At 56.2% G+C, this 17,214-nt stretch overlaps 5 protein-coding genes across 5 annotated transcripts; 2 read left to right on the top strand and 3 right to left on the bottom strand.

The window, feature by feature from the left end:
* Window positions 1-7,127: 7,127 nt before the first annotated feature.
* Window positions 7,128-8,331, bottom strand: IUM83_02078 (uncharacterized protein; the record flags this gene model as incomplete). The annotated part of the gene is made up of 2 exons (XM_067925974.1): window positions 7,128-8,024; window positions 8,101-8,331. The coding sequence occupies 2 exons, from the start codon at window positions 8,329-8,331 to the stop codon at window positions 7,128-7,130; spliced, it is 1,128 nt and encodes a 375-aa protein (XP_067800728.1).
* A 700-nt stretch (window positions 8,332-9,031) lies between these two features.
* On the bottom strand, window positions 9,032-10,357 carry IUM83_02077 (uncharacterized protein; the record flags this gene model as incomplete). Its single annotated transcript, XM_067925973.1, has 2 exons — window positions 9,032-10,084; window positions 10,154-10,357. The coding sequence occupies 2 exons, from the start codon at window positions 10,355-10,357 to the stop codon at window positions 9,032-9,034; spliced, it is 1,257 nt and encodes a 418-aa protein (XP_067801029.1).
* A 375-nt stretch (window positions 10,358-10,732) lies between these two features.
* Window positions 10,733-11,224, bottom strand: IUM83_02076 (Eukaryotic/viral aspartic protease; the record flags this gene model as incomplete). The annotated part of the gene is made up of 1 exon (XM_067925972.1): window positions 10,733-11,224. The coding sequence occupies one exon, from the start codon at window positions 11,222-11,224 to the stop codon at window positions 10,733-10,735; it is 492 nt and encodes a 163-aa protein (XP_067800733.1).
* A 1,634-nt stretch (window positions 11,225-12,858) lies between these two features.
* On the top strand, window positions 12,859-15,210 carry IUM83_02075 (reverse transcriptase; the record flags this gene model as incomplete). The annotated part of the gene is made up of 2 exons (XM_067925971.1): window positions 12,859-13,477; window positions 13,532-15,210. The coding sequence occupies 2 exons, from the start codon at window positions 12,859-12,861 to the stop codon at window positions 15,208-15,210; spliced, it is 2,298 nt and encodes a 765-aa protein (XP_067800676.1).
* Window positions 15,211-15,512: 302 nt separating this feature from the next.
* On the top strand, window positions 15,513-16,310 carry IUM83_02074 (reverse transcriptase; the record flags this gene model as incomplete). The annotated part of the gene is made up of 1 exon (XM_067925970.1): window positions 15,513-16,310. One exon carries the CDS (start codon window positions 15,513-15,515, stop codon window positions 16,308-16,310), a length of 798 nt encoding a protein of 265 aa, XP_067800677.1.
* Window positions 16,311-17,214: the final 904 nt, after the last annotated feature.

The following is a 17,214-nucleotide window of genomic DNA, read 5'->3' as shown; positions in this document are numbered from 1 at the left end:
TCGGGCGCTGGCGATGATCGCAGCGCTCGCTCTACTTCCGCTGTGCCAGTGCGTACTGCTCCTCGTACGCCCTCACCATTTCCGGAACGTCCTCCAGCAAGACGTTCCGCGGCTCCAATGTATCTCGATGGGGAGGAAATCCTCTCCAACGAATACGAAAACGAGCCCCTTGAGGGTTCGTTTTCGGGATACTATGGTCAACAATCCGCTCAACAATCCAGCGGGTTGAGCCGTGGGCGTCACGGATCGGCGGTGGCGGGGGTGGGAACACGCCCCGGGTATGATCAGCCCCGGGCTGATCAGTATGCGCCTCTCCACGACCGGGTGACCGCCGTGGAGCGTCTGCAGGGCGCTGAGTTCGCCGCCCTAAAACAGGAGCTGGCGAACCAGAAGGCCCAAGTCGCGGCGGTCTCGCAGACCGCCTCGAATATCCAGGTCGAGCTGGGGACCCAGATAGAAAGTTGCTCCAGCGCGTCCGCGCGCTGGAGGAGAGGTTGCTCGTCGCCGAGGCCAAGTCCTCCGCTTCTGCCTCGGCTCCTGCCGAGGCTTCGGGTCAGCCGAGCTAGATGGCTCGTGCTGCCGGTATGGCTTCAGCCGTCCGACGTAAAAGGTCGGATGGAGGCGCATGCTAGACGGTATGTCTAGCGTGTATGCGTTGCCGTGCCGTGCCAACACAGTGAACGGCCCGATGAAGCGCGGAGCAAGCTTGCTTGCTCCGAAATCCGAAACTGCATGTCTAGGCAGGTTTTGTGTAGCTAACAAAACTAATGAACCAACTTTAAATTCATTTTTGTTGCCTCTGCCCGCATTGTCTGCGTTCAGCTTCTGTTGATCAACAGAAGCTGCTATTGTGTCTTGGACAAACCGAATCACGGCTTGTCTTTTGGTGATGAAACTGATTGCATCCGAGCTGAAGTCATTCAGCTCGCTCTCCGCTAGAGGCCCGGCCTCTGCGTGGTTCTTTGCGGTGTCTGCGCCCTGCGCAGACCCGTGGTCGTTGGCCTTGTTGTTGGGGGAGTCTGCACCCTGCGCAGACTCATGTGGTTTGTTCATTGTTGCAGCTGACATTGTGCAAGTGTCAGCGGTTTTCTGCGGCTGTTGTATTGCAGTCGTAGATCCTCCCCCACTTAAAGTGGGAGCCATCACTCCGAGTACACTCGGTAGACGTGGATGCCGCATGGCATTCACGTAGAACGGTGTATGCCCGGTCGAGGCATGCACCGAGTTATTGATGGCAAACTCTGCCATCGATAAGCACTCGCTCCAGTATTGGAACGAGTGAGCGTAGCTCTTCAACATATCGACGAGCACGCGATTCACGCGCTCGGTTTGACCGTCCGTCTGCGGATGATCCGCAGTCGACATGGAAAGCTGGCTCCCAAGAAGTGTAAACACTTCTTGCCACAGGTGCGCTGTGAAGCGCGGGTCTCTGTCCGACACGATTTCGGACGGCATGCCATGGTGTTTGAACACCATGTCGACGAGCAGACGGGCCGTCTGCTTCGCGGTCACCTCTGCTGGCACCGCAGCAAGATGTACCATCTTGCTGAAGCGGTCTACGAAGACCACAACACCGGTATTCCCTCCGCTGTCCGGGGGAAGACCAAAGATGAAGTCCAAAGACATGGACTTCCAACACTCCGACGGAGTCGGTAGTGATTGCAGTGGAGCCTGCGCGAATTGCGCAGGCTTTACGCGTTGGCATACCTCGCAAGCACGGATGTACTTGCGCACCCACTTATACTGGTGGTGCCAGTAGAAGTCGCGCGTGAGAAGGACGTATGTCTTCTCACGTCCGAGATGTCCCGCAGTCGGGGCATCGTGATACTCGTACATGATCCTGAGTCGCAGGTCATGGTCATTTGGCACGACAACGCGATCCGCGTTGTCGTCGACTGCGTTGTAAAGTAGCAGTCCTTCGTGCACACGAAAGCGGTGTGCACGCGCTCGAAGGTGCTTGGGCAGCTTCTGACGGGACTTGTCAGAAGGCGCTGTGCCATAGGCCAGCAAGAGCTTCGCGTCCGCGTCGTGCGCGTACGCGGCCTTCACATCATCCAACAGAGATGATGTGGGTTTGCTCGATCGCATGGCGTCAATGGCATTGACGTCAACAGCTTCTGCATAGTCCGGCCGACGTGATAACGCGTCGGCCACCACGTTCAATCTTCCGGGTTTGTATTCGACCCGGAAGTTATACTCCGCAAAGAATGAGAGCCATCTCGCCATTCTTTGTGAAATGTGTGGCGACTTCACTGCGGTGCGCAGTGAAGCATGGTCGGTGTAGACCACAAATGGTCTACTCCCAAGCAAGTACACTCGGAACTTTGCGAGTGCATACTTCATGGCAAGGAGTTCCTTGTCATGCACCGGATAGTTGCGCTCAGCTGGCTTCAGCTGACGCGATTGGTAGTAGACGACACGATCACGGCCCTCGTGATCGTGCTGCATTAACGCGCATCCGATCGCGAAATCGGATGCGTCACACACTACGTGAAATGGGCGATCTTGGCCAGCTACTGCCAAGATCGGCGCCTCAGTCAAGCCCCGCTTGACTGTATCGAATGCCTTTTGGCAATCGGGTGTCCAATTCCACACAGCTTCTTTCTTAAGAAGCTGTGACAGCGGGCGGATCTTGCCCGCATAGTCCTCCACGTACTTGCACAAGTACGTGGCCAAGGAACTGCCTCAGTTCCTTGACACTTGAAGGCGTTGGCCATTCGTTGATCACTCTGACCTTTTCCGGGTCAGGGCGAACACCATTCTTCCCTACGAGACACCCGAGGACGGGTATCTCGCTCGCCCCGAAGATACAATTCTTCAGGTTCGCGTAGAGCTTATGTGTTCTCATAAGCTCAAGTAGTTTCCGGAGATGCACCCTGTGCATCTCTACGTCGGTCTTTCCGTCCACAGCTTGGCTGTGGATGAATACATCATCGAAGTAGCTCGGTGCGAAGTCGCGCACCGAGCGCAACAAGTGCGTCACGCACCTGTTGAAAGTCGCAGGGGCATTCTTAAGCCCCTGTGGCATTACTAGCCATTCCCAGAGCATGCCGCTTGGCGTGCTCACTGCCGTGAGAGGGATATCGCTCTCACGCATTAGGATTTGATAAAATCCATCTCGCAAGTCGAGAGCACTGTAAACGGTGCTCCCGGCCATCGAATCGATGATAACATCTTTTCGTGGTATCGGCGTCTGCGCCGGTACCGTCGCATCGTTCAGCTTGTTGTAGGCATGAACGATGCGCCATCCGCCCTGTGGCTTCTTGACACAGAACGTCGGAGCACTGTGCGGGGACTTTGATTCCCGCACTTGTCCTGCTTTACGACGACTTTCAAAGAAGTCGTCGATCGCTTTCACTTGCTCTCGCGGCAGTGGCCACTGCCGCGTGACACAGTACTTCGTGCCCGGCACGAGATCAATCTCGTGCTGAATGCCCTTATCCTGCGGAAGCTCCGCAGGAATCTCTTCCGGGAGTACGTCTTTGTACTCCCTCAACAATTTGTAATAGGGACTCGACTTCAGCGAGTCCCAACCTTGTTCCTCGAAGCGCTCTCGCTTCGTCTTCGCACTGAGAGTGTCTTCACTCTCAGTGGTACTTCCCATGAAGAGCTGCCTCAGCTCTTCGCTCTCGCTCGCCGTTCTTTCGCTGTCCGAAAGAACGCAGACTTGTTCGATGCGTCCATCGTGCAAGTCGCGCGCGAAGCGCTTCCAGCTCATGGCTGGAAGCGAAGTCAACTCCGACGCCGTCGTCGGAGGACTAGCGAGTTCCATGTCACGATACTGGAATCCAGTATCGGTGCGCGTCAAGACGCTTAGCGTCTTGACATTCGGCGTCACCGCCGCAGTCTGCCCAGCAGACTGCTCTTGTTGCGTCTCGGTCCCGGACCGAGACTTGCGCAGCGTTTTCCGCTTGCACTGTCTTCTTGTTGTGCGGAGCCCGGCCCCGCACAGTTGTTCTTCTGGTCCAGGCCCGGCCGTGGACTGTCGTTCGCCGGCGGACCCTGTCCGCGGGCGCGCGGTATCAAGCCCGGCTTGATCGCATGGCGCTTCGTCGTGCAGCCCGGCTGCACGACAGCATGCAAATTGCGTCAGTGCGGTACGTTTGCAACCGTCCGCACTGTTTGCAGCGTCAACTCCCGGAGTTGACACGCCTTCGTCACCTCGACGCCAATCATTGGCGGAGCCCCTCATGACCGAGGGTGCGTCGGCTCCCGGAGCCGACGCGTCGTTGTCGACCTGACCTCTTCGGGTCAGGGACTGTCCCTTACACGCTTGAACGTGGGTGTTGGTTCCCGGAACCAACACATCTTTTTCTTCCGACGTCGGCAGTATTGCCGACGTGGGTCTCACTTGTGCGCGCCCTCGCGCACTTCTTGGGCACTCCGGGACAGCAGCATAAAGCGCTGTCTCGACTGGTGAGCCGCGCGCACCTGCTGGTGCGCGCGCTGCGGTAACAGGGCCATCGCTCTCTGTTCCGCTGTCGCGTCCGAAGCGCACGAGCGTGCGCTTCTTCCAGTCTATCACCGGATCATGCCGTGCAAGCCACGGCATGCCCATTACCACGTCGAACTTATCGTCCAGGTCCAGGACGATAAAGTGTTCGACAAACACTCGTTGTTCGTACGAGAAGCGCACGTTCACGACGCGCTTCTCGGTCTTTACGATGGCACCTGTTGCCAGTCGTACCTCCAGAAGACTTCGAGGTGTATCTACCTCCTCGAAGTCAAGTCTCGACAGGCTTCGTAGTCGAACAAAGTTGTTCGACGCGCCTGAGTCTACCAATGCTCGAAGAGAGTCACTCGCTCGCTTCGAGTAAACCTTCAAAATGACTAGGATCGGCCTGTCATCTTGTTTCTTGCAGTGAGAGCTGGTCTCACTGGGGGCTGCAGTCCTCAGTGTCGCGTGCCCGATGTCGGCACGCGCGACTGCATTACCAGTAGGGCGCCCCGCGCCTACTGGATGTTCGCGTTTTTTGTTGGTCCGCGGCGATGCCTAGCATCGCCACGACGGCCACCTCCAGGGGGCATGGGAGCTGTGCACTCCCGTGCAAAGTGACCGATCCTTCCGCAACGGAAGCATCGCACGTTACCTCCCTGCTGCTGGTAACCAGCAGTTGTTGCGCTCGAGAGGTCCATTGGTTCCGGACCTCCCGTCCTCGCTACCGGGCGTGGTTGCGGCCTCGGCACGTTCACATGCAGTTTAGCCTGCCGCAGGCTAAACTCTTCTTGCATGGCAAGAGTGATCGCAGCTTCGAGAGTACTCGGGTACTCTCGGAAGAGATAGGTCTTCACAGGCCCATCTCTAAGTCCTTTCATGAACGTGACGACCTTGGTCGCCTCGTCAATCGGGTTAGTCACGATATTTGATACCAAATATCGTGCGCGCTGCGCGTAAGCATGGACATCATGCTTACCCTGCTGAAGGTCGAGGAACCCCGCCCTCGACCGGAACTCGTTTTGCGGGGGCTCAAACGCTTGTTTGAGCTCCTCCTTGAATACTTCGTACGTGCTGAAGCACGTAGGATCGGAGAGTCGGCGTCCATACGCCCAACTCCTTGCGCGTCCGCCAAGGCAGGACATGGCGAACGCGACCTTCGACAGCGGGTCGACGATGCGTCGAGCCGCTATGGCTGTGTCGAGTTCGACAAGCCATCGGAGGAGAGGCTCGCCCTCTCTTCCTACATAATTGCTCACGCTCAACTTTAATGGTTGAGCACGCGGTGTCGTCCCTGACGACGCCGTCACTGAGGAAGCAGCGTCACGCTGCTCCTTCATGATGAACCCCAGAGCAACACCATGTTGCTCCGTCGGCGATAGCGTACGCAGCATTGTAGCTATCGCCGCTTCTCCAATGACTGTTGACAGTCGTTGGAGGGCCTCCCACTCTGGATCAGACAGGTGGGGGCAGTCAGCGCGTGCAACATGCGTTGCAGGCGTGTTGGAGCTCTCCATGGACACCTCCGTGCTCATGGGGTTCTCGGCTCCGCGTTCGTACACCGCGTACGAACGTCAAGCAGTCGGTCGTTGGACGGACTACAAAGTGCTACCAGGTGTAGTGGGTCTAACTTGACTCACTACCTTAGCTTACACGTTGCGCAACGTGTATGAGGAAGCGTAAGTACTTAGTAATTACTTAGGTTAATTATATTGGAATACACAAATATAAGTTAAGTAAGAAAATAATTCCAAGTGACTTAGATTAGGTAAAATGAGAACTGTATTGCTTGTAAATTGATCTTCCTCTAAAATCCGCTAAAACTATTTATCATCTATGAAAGGGTTGACAGCGACTGGCTGTCAGAGCCCCGCTAATATGCATGTCTCTGATTGGTAGAAAGATGCTGCTTTCTACCAATAAGATCTTTTGGGTATGTGTGGACCACTCACTGTGGTGGTCCACTGCAATGTATCCATCGGTGTGTCTTACACCAATGTGAGGAAGTATCTAAAACGTTTAACAGATAACCTATCTGTTAAATTCACAAGTGGCTTGCAGCCACTTGTACGTGTAACCCCGTTACATGCCGAGTCTTCAGCGGCCTTCATCTTTGCTGCTAAGGAGTCCCAGCCGCCCTTCGGTTGCACAAATCCCCATAGCGCGTTGTCTATCATCCGTTGGTAGATCACCGGCGTATTCTGGAGGCCGAAAGGCATTCGTAGCCACTCGAAGTGCCCCAGAGGACAAACAAATGCCGAAATCTTGCGCGCACGTAGAGTCATCAGGATGCCCCAGAATCCACTGGCCGCGTCGAGCGAGCAGAACCAAAGGTAAGTCTCCAGGTCCGTGAGCAAGTCGTCGACTAGCGGCATGGCGTACTCCAGGATTGCCGTTACCGCGTTGACCATCTTGTAGTCGATGCAGAGGCGGATGTCTTTGCCATTCTTCCTGAGGACAATGACGATCGGCGAGGCCCACGGGCTGTCCGAAAACGCGATGAGCCCTGCCTTGAGCAGTCCCTTGAGTAGTTCGTACAATTTCTTGAGATGCTTGAATGGGATTCGTCGGGCCCGTTGTTTGATCGGCGCGTGCCCCTGCACATCTATGTCGCAGACAACGCCATATGCTGGTGGCGGGAGTGCATTCCCGCTTGCAATCATGATACTTTCATGGCGTCGGAGTACCTCAATTAGACGCTCTTGCTGGTCTGCCGACAACTCGGGATCTTGACGTTCACAGCCGAGTAGTCGAGTGTTGTCGGCACTGTTTCCGATAAATCGGGGAGGAATGTTAATTCATGCGCGCAGTCCTCCAGTTCGATGTCTGCCGCCGGGTGTTCAGTCGTCTCGTCGTCTCTGTCGACGGTACCTTCCGTGGCCAGTACGCGCATTACTGCTATGAACGTCTGGTCGAGAGTCGTTGAAATGTCTTCGGCTTCTCGGCTGGGTGCAGTCTGAGTCATCGGTGGATGCCCCTGCAACTTGTACTCCAGTCCTTGGTCTTCGTCGCGGCGTACCGTCGACTCAGCGGTCTCCAGTCCTGGTCCAGCTGCCTCTGGAGCCATGGCTTCATCGTCAGTCGTCGTCACCCCCGTCGAGTCGCCGGCCGTAGCGTCGAGTCGTCGGTGATGTTCCTCCGTTATCCATTCTGAGTCATCCGTCACCGACGAGTCGTCGGCACTGTCACGTTCACTGTTGGCGGGTGGTTCCTCTCCCGAGTCTTCGTCAGGTCGCTCCAGGATGCCTTTAGGCGTCGGGTAACTCGGTCGTTCCACCGCTGGCGGCTGCTTGGCCAACCATTGTTGGTAGAGTTCAGCCTCCCACTTGAGTAGTGTCTTGTCCCGTGCGGCAGCGTATGCGAGCACCTGCCACTCCTTGTACTTTGCGGAATCTAGCTGCACGTAGCCTTCAGTTTTCGGTAGCGACCCAATCGGAACCCAGACTATCACCGGGAAGTGCACAGGGCAGCTCGCTAGCCGATCCGTGGCGTTGGTAAGTCGAATCCTGACCGGACGTCCCCTGTAGAACTTGGTGACAGTCGGGATAAACGTCTCCGTTCGGCGAATCCACGGCACGTGAGTCGTCGGCTCGGGTTGTCACCGCTGTAGCTTGAACTCGTTCCATTCGTGGCCCGGTATTTGCATTGGTTCCGTCGGACCGTACGCGACGGGCCTCGTCCATCATGTTTTGAGTCTTGATCAGTGGGATCATTACCTCGTCGGGAAGCTTGGCCGTCGCGTTGAGGAAGTCCAGTCGGATACCGGCCGGGATCATAAAGTCGGTGCCAAGCACCACTTCTACCCCGGCGCAGCGATCCATTATCCAGACTTCGAAGACATAAACGCGCTTCCATCCAAGGGTGACTTTCACCTTCGCTCGGCGAGTCGTCATCATCTTGCCCTTGGTGATCCTTTGAACATCCATGCAACGTCCATGCCCCACTACTTCGCGGAGTTTCAGTCGCTTGGCAAGTTTCTCCGAGATGACACTGACGTTTGCCCCAGTGTCCAGCAATATCCTCGTGCGCGAGTTGTCCAAGGCTCCGTTCACCAGTGTTCGCATCCTTACGCGTTTGTCAAATTTCTGCGCCGACCACCATCCCATCCGTTCTCCGGCTAAGAGTCGTACTTCCGAGTCGCCTTGCACTGCGCTTGTCAGCCAGTCTTCGGCAGTATCTCCAATCTCTTCGTTATCGTCTTCTTCACACCATACACCTCCACCGAGGCAGTCGCCTCTCTCCTTTTCCAATTCCGTCGTTTTCATGTCGTTATCTTGCTCAGTCTTCGTCCATTCGCACTCACCCACGAATGCAAAGATGCACTCTGCTTCAATTGCGGGCTCGGCTAACTGTGGCAGCCCGATTGGGACCAACCCAGACGTAGTTGGCGGGCCGCCTAGTTTAAATGGTCCGAAAACAGTAGTGATTGGGCTCGGGTGTGAGGTCTTTCTTGTCCACCTTGGACTTGACGATCTTGGCGATTTCTTGGAATACTTCACATTTTTTGGCGTCGTGCTCTTATTTGCACGGCTTGCACCGGCGCCGGCAGTAGTGCGCCGAGTGGTAAAGGCCTCTGCAGGCTGCGCACGGCCTATACTAGCGAGGTTTTCTTTCGTGGTAGCCGCGGTTCTGGAACCGATTGTCCCGGCCTTGGCTGCGGCCCGCTGAGTCACCCCTGGGTTGTCGGTTGTCAGACCGGGCGTATGTGCCTTCAGCGGCGACTCGGCGTTCGTTGTCGTTGGCTGCCGCAAGGTAGTGGTCGCTTTCATCTGACGAATAGCTATCACCCCAGTCTTCGTCGTAACGCTGTGAGTCGTCGCTGCCGTGTTCACTTCCATCTTCGCTGTTGCTGTCGCCATTATATCTGTGACGTTGTTGCTGCAGCTCGCTCCGAGTGCCCCGCGTGTCCCGTCCATGAAGTTCGGTGACGATGTCGGCAACAGATGCTTCGGCTAGGCTCACGCGAGGCATGTTGCGATAGTCTTCGCGACGACGCTCAGAATCTCGTTCGCGTCGGTCGCGGCGGAGGTCCTCACGTCGGGGAGTGTCTTCCGAGCGCTCGTGGCGGCGCGAGTCATCGCGATGCTTGTCATCACGTCGTCGGGAGGCATCCCGAGCTCGAGCGTGATGCAGCGGCGACTCGCGGGACGAATTGCGTTCGTCAATCTTCAATGTCGCTCGGATCACCTCTTTCAACTCATGTATATCTGAGATGCGCAGGTGGCACAGGCGCTGTTCGAGTCCTCGGTCCCCGCAAGTCTCGAGGAACCGCTTGACGTGGTCGTGTGCTTTGCGGCCGTTGCTCTCAAAACGAATTCCGGCGTTCCTGGCATAGCCATTGAGCCGGTATAGGTAGTCGCAAACATGTTCCTTGTCTTCGCGCTCGGCTGAGTAGTAGCGAGTCTCCTCTGACTGGCTGAACTGGGAGCAATAGTATTTGATGAAGGCTTCGCTTAGGAGGCACCACGTTCGCTTGGTCTTCTTGGGCAGTTGTCGGTACCAATGTAGAGCGCCGTCCCGAAGGCTCAGCTCGAAAAGCATGCACCATTCGTTGGGCGATGCTCGCGTCCCTTTCATCTCGTAGACAAAGGCGCGAAGCCATTGCATCGAGTTCTCGCTCTTGTTCATGGAGCCCGAGAACGCGCTGATCTGTCTCAGTGGGTGATGAGTTGCCACCTCGATCCCCGGAGTCGCGTTAAGCAGCTATGATTCGGTCACCTCACGGATTTGACGCAGGTATTCACCCATCTGCGCCCCTTCATCACCGGTAAAGTCCGCTTCTTCGTCCGACAAGTCGTCGGTGGACTGGTAGCGGCGGCTCTTGCTCCGTCCTGAACCGCTTTTCGTGCTCCTGGCCGATTTTGAGTCATCGGTGGTGCGTCCAGCGCGGTCTGAGTTGCACGTAGGTGGTGGAGTCACCATGTAGGAGTCTTGAAAGTACGGGGATCACTCCCCTGACGCGCTAAACAACCCTTCGGTGAGTTTCCGGCTGTGGGTTTCGCGAATTGCCCTCTTCGGAATCGTCGGCAGCGGTACGCTAGCCGGGTCGACCACTTTGCGAGCCGCACGAGTCTTCCGCGAGTCGTCCAGAGTGAACGAGTTCATACTAAAGGTTGTGCAGAGTCGCTTCTTCCATTTCCAGAGCTCCGCGCCCGCTTCGGCCGGCACCCAGCACTCCAGAGTCGACGGCGAAGGGTGCTCCTGAGGTCGAAGCCCCAATGCTTTCACAAATCGTTCGGTTTCCTTCACCACTTTTTCGATTGTTACGGAACTCACTGGGCGAGCCAACTCGTGACACTAATCGGCCCAAACCGCTTGGCGAGTCATCGTTGGCTCGAATAGCTCACCCCAGTCGCTCTTCTTCATTTCTTCGTAGAGGCGACCGAGCGTCTTGTTGGCCGCCGGCGTGTCACCGTTGAGTGGCGGCCGGTTGCCGGAGGTTTGCTCGGTCACTTGTGTCGTCAGGACCGGTGACCTTGCGTCGTCGGCAGCGTCCTCAAAGTCGTCCAGTTCGTCCGCGAGGTTGCGGGTCACGGAGCGCGCGTCATCGTCAAGCTCAACCGCGAGGTTTCGCGACAACGAACGCGTGCCCGCGCTGCGTCCCGCAGACAGCACTGCATCTTCCGGAGTCTCGGGTGTCACCACCGCTGGCGCAGGCGCCTTCTCCTCCAGGTAATCGTTGTAGTCTTCATCCATATCTGTTAAAAGTTTTAGATACTTCCTCACCTTGGTGTAAGACACACCAATGGATACATTGAAGTGGGCCACCACAGTGAGTGGTCCACACATACCCAAAGATCCTATTGGTAGAAAGCAGCATCTTTCTACCAATCAGAGGCATGCATATTAGCGGCGCTCTGACAGCCAGCCGCTGCCAACACCTTTCACAGATGATAAACAGTTTTTAGCAGATTTAGGAGGAAGATCAATTTACAAACAAATACCGTTCTCATTTTACCTAATCTAAGTCACTTGGAATTATTTTCTTACTTAACTTATATTTGTGTATTCAAATATAATTAACCTAAGTAATTACTAAGTACTTACGCTTCCTCATACACGTTGCGCAACGTGTAAGCTAAAGTAGTGAGTCAAGTTAGACCCACTACACCTGGTAGCACTTTGTAGTCCGTCCAACGACCGACCGCTTGACGTTCGTACGCGGTGTACGAACGCGGAGCCGAGAACCCCATGAGCACGGAGGTGTCCATGGAGAACTCCAACACGCCTGCAACGCATGTTGCACGCGCTGACTGCCCCCACCTGTCTGACCCAGAGTGGGAAGCCCTCCAACGACTGTCAACAGTCATTGGAGAAGCGGTGATAGCTACGATGCTGCGTACGCTATCGCCGACGGAACAACATGGTGTTGCTCTGGGGTTCATCATGAAGGAGCAGCGTGATGCTGCTTCCTCAGTGACGGCGTCGTCAGGGACGACACCGCGTGCTCAACCATTAAAATTGAGCGTGAGCAATTATGTAGGAAGAGAGGGCGAGCCTCTCCTCCGATGGCTTGTCGAACTCGACACAGCCATTGCGGCTCGACGTATCGTCGACCCGTTGTCAAAGGTTGCGTTCGCCATGTCATGTCTTGGCGGACGAGCGAGGAGTTGGGCGTACGGACGCCGACTCTCAGATCCTACGTGCTTTAGCACGTACGAGATATTCAAAGAGGAGCTCAAAGAAGCGTTTGAGCCCCCGCAAAACGAGTTCCGGTCGAGGGCGGAATTCCTCGATCTGCAGCAGGGTAAGCATGACGTCCATGCTTACGCGCAGCGTGCACGGTACTTGGTCTCGAACATCGTGACCAACCCGATAGACGAGGCGACTAAAGTCGTCACGTTCATGAAGGGACTGAGAGATGGGCCTGTGAAGACCTATCTCTTCCGAGAGTACCCGAGTACTCTCGAAGCTGCGATTACTCTCGCAATGCAAGAAGAGTTTAGCCTGCGGCAGGCTAAACTGCATGCGAGCGTGCCGAGGTCGCAACCGCGCCCGGTAGTGAGCCCGGGAGGTCCGGAGCCAATGGACCTCTCGAACGCAACAACTGCTGGTTACCAGCAGCACGGAAATAATGTGCGATGCTTCCGTTGCGGAAGGATCGGTCACTTTGCCATAGAGTGCACGGCTCCCGTGCACTACAATAGTGGCCGTCGTGGCGATGCTGGGCATCGCCGCGAACAAACAAAAAACGTGAACATCCAGTAGGCGCGGGGCGCCCTACTGGTAATGCAGTCGCGCGTGCCGATATCGGGCACGCGACACTGAGGACTGCAGCCCCCAGTGAGACCAGCTCTCACTGCAAGAAACAAGATGACAGGCCAAACCTAGTCATCTTGAAGGTTTACTCGAAGAGAGCGAGTGACTCTCTTCGAGCTTTGGTGGATGCAGGCGCGTCGAACAACTTTGTTCGACTACGAAGCCTGTCGAGACTTGACTTCGAGGAGGCAGATACACCTCGAAGTCTTCTGGAGGTACGACTGGCAACAGGTGCCATCGTGAAGACCGAGAAGTGCGTCGTGAACGTGCGCTTCTCGTACAAACAACGAGTGTTTGTCGAACACTTTATCGTCCTGGACCTGGACGATAAGTTCGACGTGGTAATGGGCATGCCGTGGCTTGCACGGCATGATCCGGTGATAGACTGGAAGAAGCGCACGCTCGTGCGCTTCGGACGCGACAGCGGAACAGAGAGCGATGGCCCTGTTACCGCAGCGCGCGCACCAGCAGGTGCGCGCGACTCACCAGTCGAGACAGCGCTTAATGCTGCTGTCCCGGAGTGCCCAAGAAGTGCGCGAGGGCGCGCACAAGTGAGACCCACGTCGGCAATGCTGCCGACGTCGGAAGAAAAGGATGTGCTGGTTCCGGGAACCAACACCCACGTTCAAGCGTGTAAGGGACAGTCCCTGACCCGAAGAGGTCAGGTCGACAACGACGCGTCGGCTCCGGGAGCCGACGCACCCTCGGTCATGAGGGGCTCCGCCAATGAATGGCGTCGAAGTGACGAAGGCGTGTCAACTCCGGGAGTTGACGCTGCAAACGGTGCGGACAGTTGCAAACGTATCGCACTGACGCAATTTGCATGCTGTCGTGCAGCCGGGCTGCACGACGAAGCGCCATGCGATCAAGCCGGGCTTGATACCGCGCGCCCGCGGACAGGGTCCGCCGGCGAACAACTGTCCACGGCCGGGCCTGGACCAGAAGAACAACTGTGCGGGGCCGGGCTCCGCACAACAAGAAGACAGTGCAAGCGGAAAACGCTGCGCAAGTCTCGGTCCGGGACCGAGACGCAACAAGAGCAGTCTGCTGGGCAGACTGCGGCGGTGACGCCGAATGTCAAGACGCTAAGCGTCTTGACGCGCACCGATACTGGATTCCAGTATCGTGACATGGAACTCGCTAGTCCTTCGACGACGGCGTCGGAGTTGACTTCGCTTCCAGCCATGAGCTGGAAGCGCTTCACGCGCGACTTGCACGATGGACGCATCGAGCAAGTCTGCGTTCTTTCGGACAGCGAAAGAACGGAGAGCGAGAACGAAGAGCTGAGGCAGCTCTTCATGGGAAGTACCACTGAGAGTGAAGCCACTCTCAGTGCGAAGACGAAGCGAGAGCGCTTCGAGGAACAAGGTTGGGACTCGCTGAAGTCGAGTCCCTATTACGAATTACTGAGGGAGTACAAAGACGTACTCCCGGAAGAGATTCCTGCGGAGCTTCCGCAGGATAAGGGCATTCAGCACGAGATTGATCTCATGCCGGGCACGAAGTACTGTGTCACGCGGCAGTGGCCACTGCCGCGAGAGCAAGTACAAGCAATCGACGACTTCTTTGAAAGTCGTCGCAAAGCTGGACAAGTGCGGGAATCGAAGTCCCCGCACAGTGCTCCTACGTTCTGTGTCAAAAAGCCACAGGGCGGATGGCGTATCGTTCATGCTTACAACAAGCTGAACGATGCGACGGTACCGGCGCAGACGCCGATACCGCGAAAAGATGTTATCATCGATTCGATGGCCGGGAGCACCATTTACAGTGCTCTCGATTTGCGAGATGGATTTTATCAAATCCTAATGCGTGAGAGCGACATCCCTCTCACGGCAGTGAGCACGCCAAGCGGCATGCTCTGGGAATGGCTAGTAATGCCACAGGGGCTTAAGAACGCCCCTGCGACTTTCAACAGGTGCGTGACGCACTTGTTGCGCTCGGTGCGCGACTTCGCGCCGAGCTACTTCGATGATGTATTCATCCACAGCCGGGCTGTGGACGGGAATACCGACGTAGAAATGCACAGGGTGCATCTCCGGAAGCTACTTGAGCTTATGCGAAAGCATAAGCTCTACGCGAACCTGAAGAAGTGTATCTTCGGGGCGAGCGAGATACCCGTTCTCGGGTGTCTCGTAGGGAAGAATGGTGTTCGCCCTGACCCGGAAAAGGTCAGAGTGATCAATGAATGGCCAACGCCTTCAAGTGTCAAGGAACTGAGGCAGTTCCTTGGCTTGGCCACGTACTTGTGCAAGTACGTGGAGGACTATGCGGGCAAAATCCGCCCGCTGTCACAGCTTCTTAAGAAGGATGCTGTGTGGAATTGGACAGCCGATTGCCAAAAGGCATTAGATGCAGTCAAGCGGGGCTTGACTGAGGCGCCGATCTTGGCAGTGGCTGACCAAGATCGTCCATTTCACGTCGTATGTGACGCGTCCGATTTCGCGATCGGATGCGCGTTGATGCAGCACGATCACGGGGCCGTGATCGTGTCGTCTATTACCAGTCGCGTCAGCTGAAAGCAGCTGAGCGTAATTATCCGGTACATGACAAGGAACTCCTCGCCATGAAGTACGCACTCGCAAAGTTCCGAGTGTATTTGCTTGGAAGTAGACCATTTGTGGTCTACACCGACCATGCTTCACTGCGCACCGCAGTGAAGTCGCCACACATATCACAAAGAATGGCGAGATGGCTCTCATTCTTTGCGGAATATAACTTCCGGGTCGAATACAAACCCGGAAGATTAAATGTAGTGGCCGACGCGTTATCACGTCGGCCGGACTACGCAGAAGCTGCTGACGTCAATATCATTGACGCCATGCGAACGAGCACACCCACGTCGTCTCTGTTGGACGACGTGAAGGCCGCGTACGCGCACGACGCGGACGCGAAACTCTTGCTGGCCTATGGCACAGCACCTTCTGACAAGGCTCGTCAGAAGTTGCCCAAGCACCTTCGTGCGCGTGCACACCGATATCGGGTGCACGACGGACTGCTTCTTTATAATGCAGTCGACGACAACGCGGACCGCGTTGTCGTGCCAAATGACCATGACCTGCGACTCAGGATCATGTACGAGTATCATGATGCCCCATCTGCGGGACATCTCGGACGTGAGAAGACGTACGTCCTTCTCACGCGTGACTTCTACTGGCACCACCAGTACAAGTGGGTGCGCAAGTACGTCCGTGCTTGCGAGGTGTGCCAACGCGTAAAGCCTGCGCCGTTTGCGCAGGCTCCACTGCAATCACTACCGACTCCGTCGGAGTGTTGGAAGTCCATGTCATTGGACTTCATCTTTGGTCTTCCCCCGGACAGCGGAGGGAATACCGGTGTTGTGGTCTTCGTAGACCGCTTCAGCAAGATGGTACATCTTGCTGCGGTGCCAGCAGAGGTGACCGCGAAGCAGACGGCCCGTCTGTTCGTCGACATGGTGTTCAAACACCATGGCATGCCGTCCGACATCGTGTCGGACAGAGACCCGCGCTTCACAGCGCACCTGTGGCAAGAAGTGTTTACACTTCTTGGGAGCCAACTTTCAATGTCGACTGCGGATCACCCGCAGACGGACGGTCAAACCGAGCGCGTGAATCGCGTGCTCGTCGATATGTTGTAGAGCTACGCTCACTCGTTCCAATACTGGAGCGAGTGCTTGTCGATGGCAGAGTTTGCCATCAACAACTCGGTGCATGCCTCGACCGGGCATACACCGTTCTATGTGAATGCCATGCGGCATCCCCGTCTGCCGAGTTTACTCGGAGTGGTGGCTCCCACTTGAAGTGGGGGAGGATCTACGACTGCAACACAGCAGTCGCAAAAAGCCGCTGACACCTGCACAGTGTCAGCCGCGACAACAAGGAACAAGATAACCGGGTCTGCGCGGGCAGACCTTGGCAGGAAGAACCAAGGGTCAGCGCAGTGCGCTGACCCCCAGAACAAGGAAAACGAGTCTGTGCAGAACACAGACTCCACAAGGAACAAGGACCACGGGTCTGCGCAGGGCGCAGACACCGCGAAGAACCACGCAGAGGCCGGGCCTCTAGCGGAGAGCGAGCTGAACGAGTTCAGCTCGGATGCGATTGACTTTATCAATAAAAGGGAAGCCGTAATTCGGTTTGTCCAGGACACGATTGCAGCTTCTGTGGATAAACAGAAGCTGAACGCCGATAATATTGGCAGGGGTAACACAAATGAATTCAACGTGGATTCATTGGTTTTGTTATCTACTCAAAACCTGCCTAAACATGCGGTTTCGGATTTCGGAGCAAGCAAGCTTGCTCCGCGTTTCATCGGGCCATTCACGGTGATGGCACGCCACGGTAACGCGTACACGCTAGACATACCGTCTAGCATGCGGCTCCACCCGACATTTTATGTCGGGCGGTTAAAGCCATACCTCCGGCACGAGCCAAGTGGCTCGTCTGACCCGAAGAGACAGACTCGGCAGGGGAAACCCTCCTCTCCAGCGCGACTACGTGCTGGAGCAGTTAATACAGTCGGGCCTACAGCCCGACCGGCAC

This window comes from Phytophthora cinnamomi (assembly GCF_018691715.1).
Source record: "Phytophthora cinnamomi strain GKB4 chromosome Unknown Contig0, whole genome shotgun sequence".
NCBI lineage: Eukaryota > Oomycota > Peronosporomycetes > Peronosporales > Peronosporaceae > Phytophthora > Phytophthora cinnamomi.
This window is presented reverse-complemented; position numbering and strand designations above follow the sequence as displayed.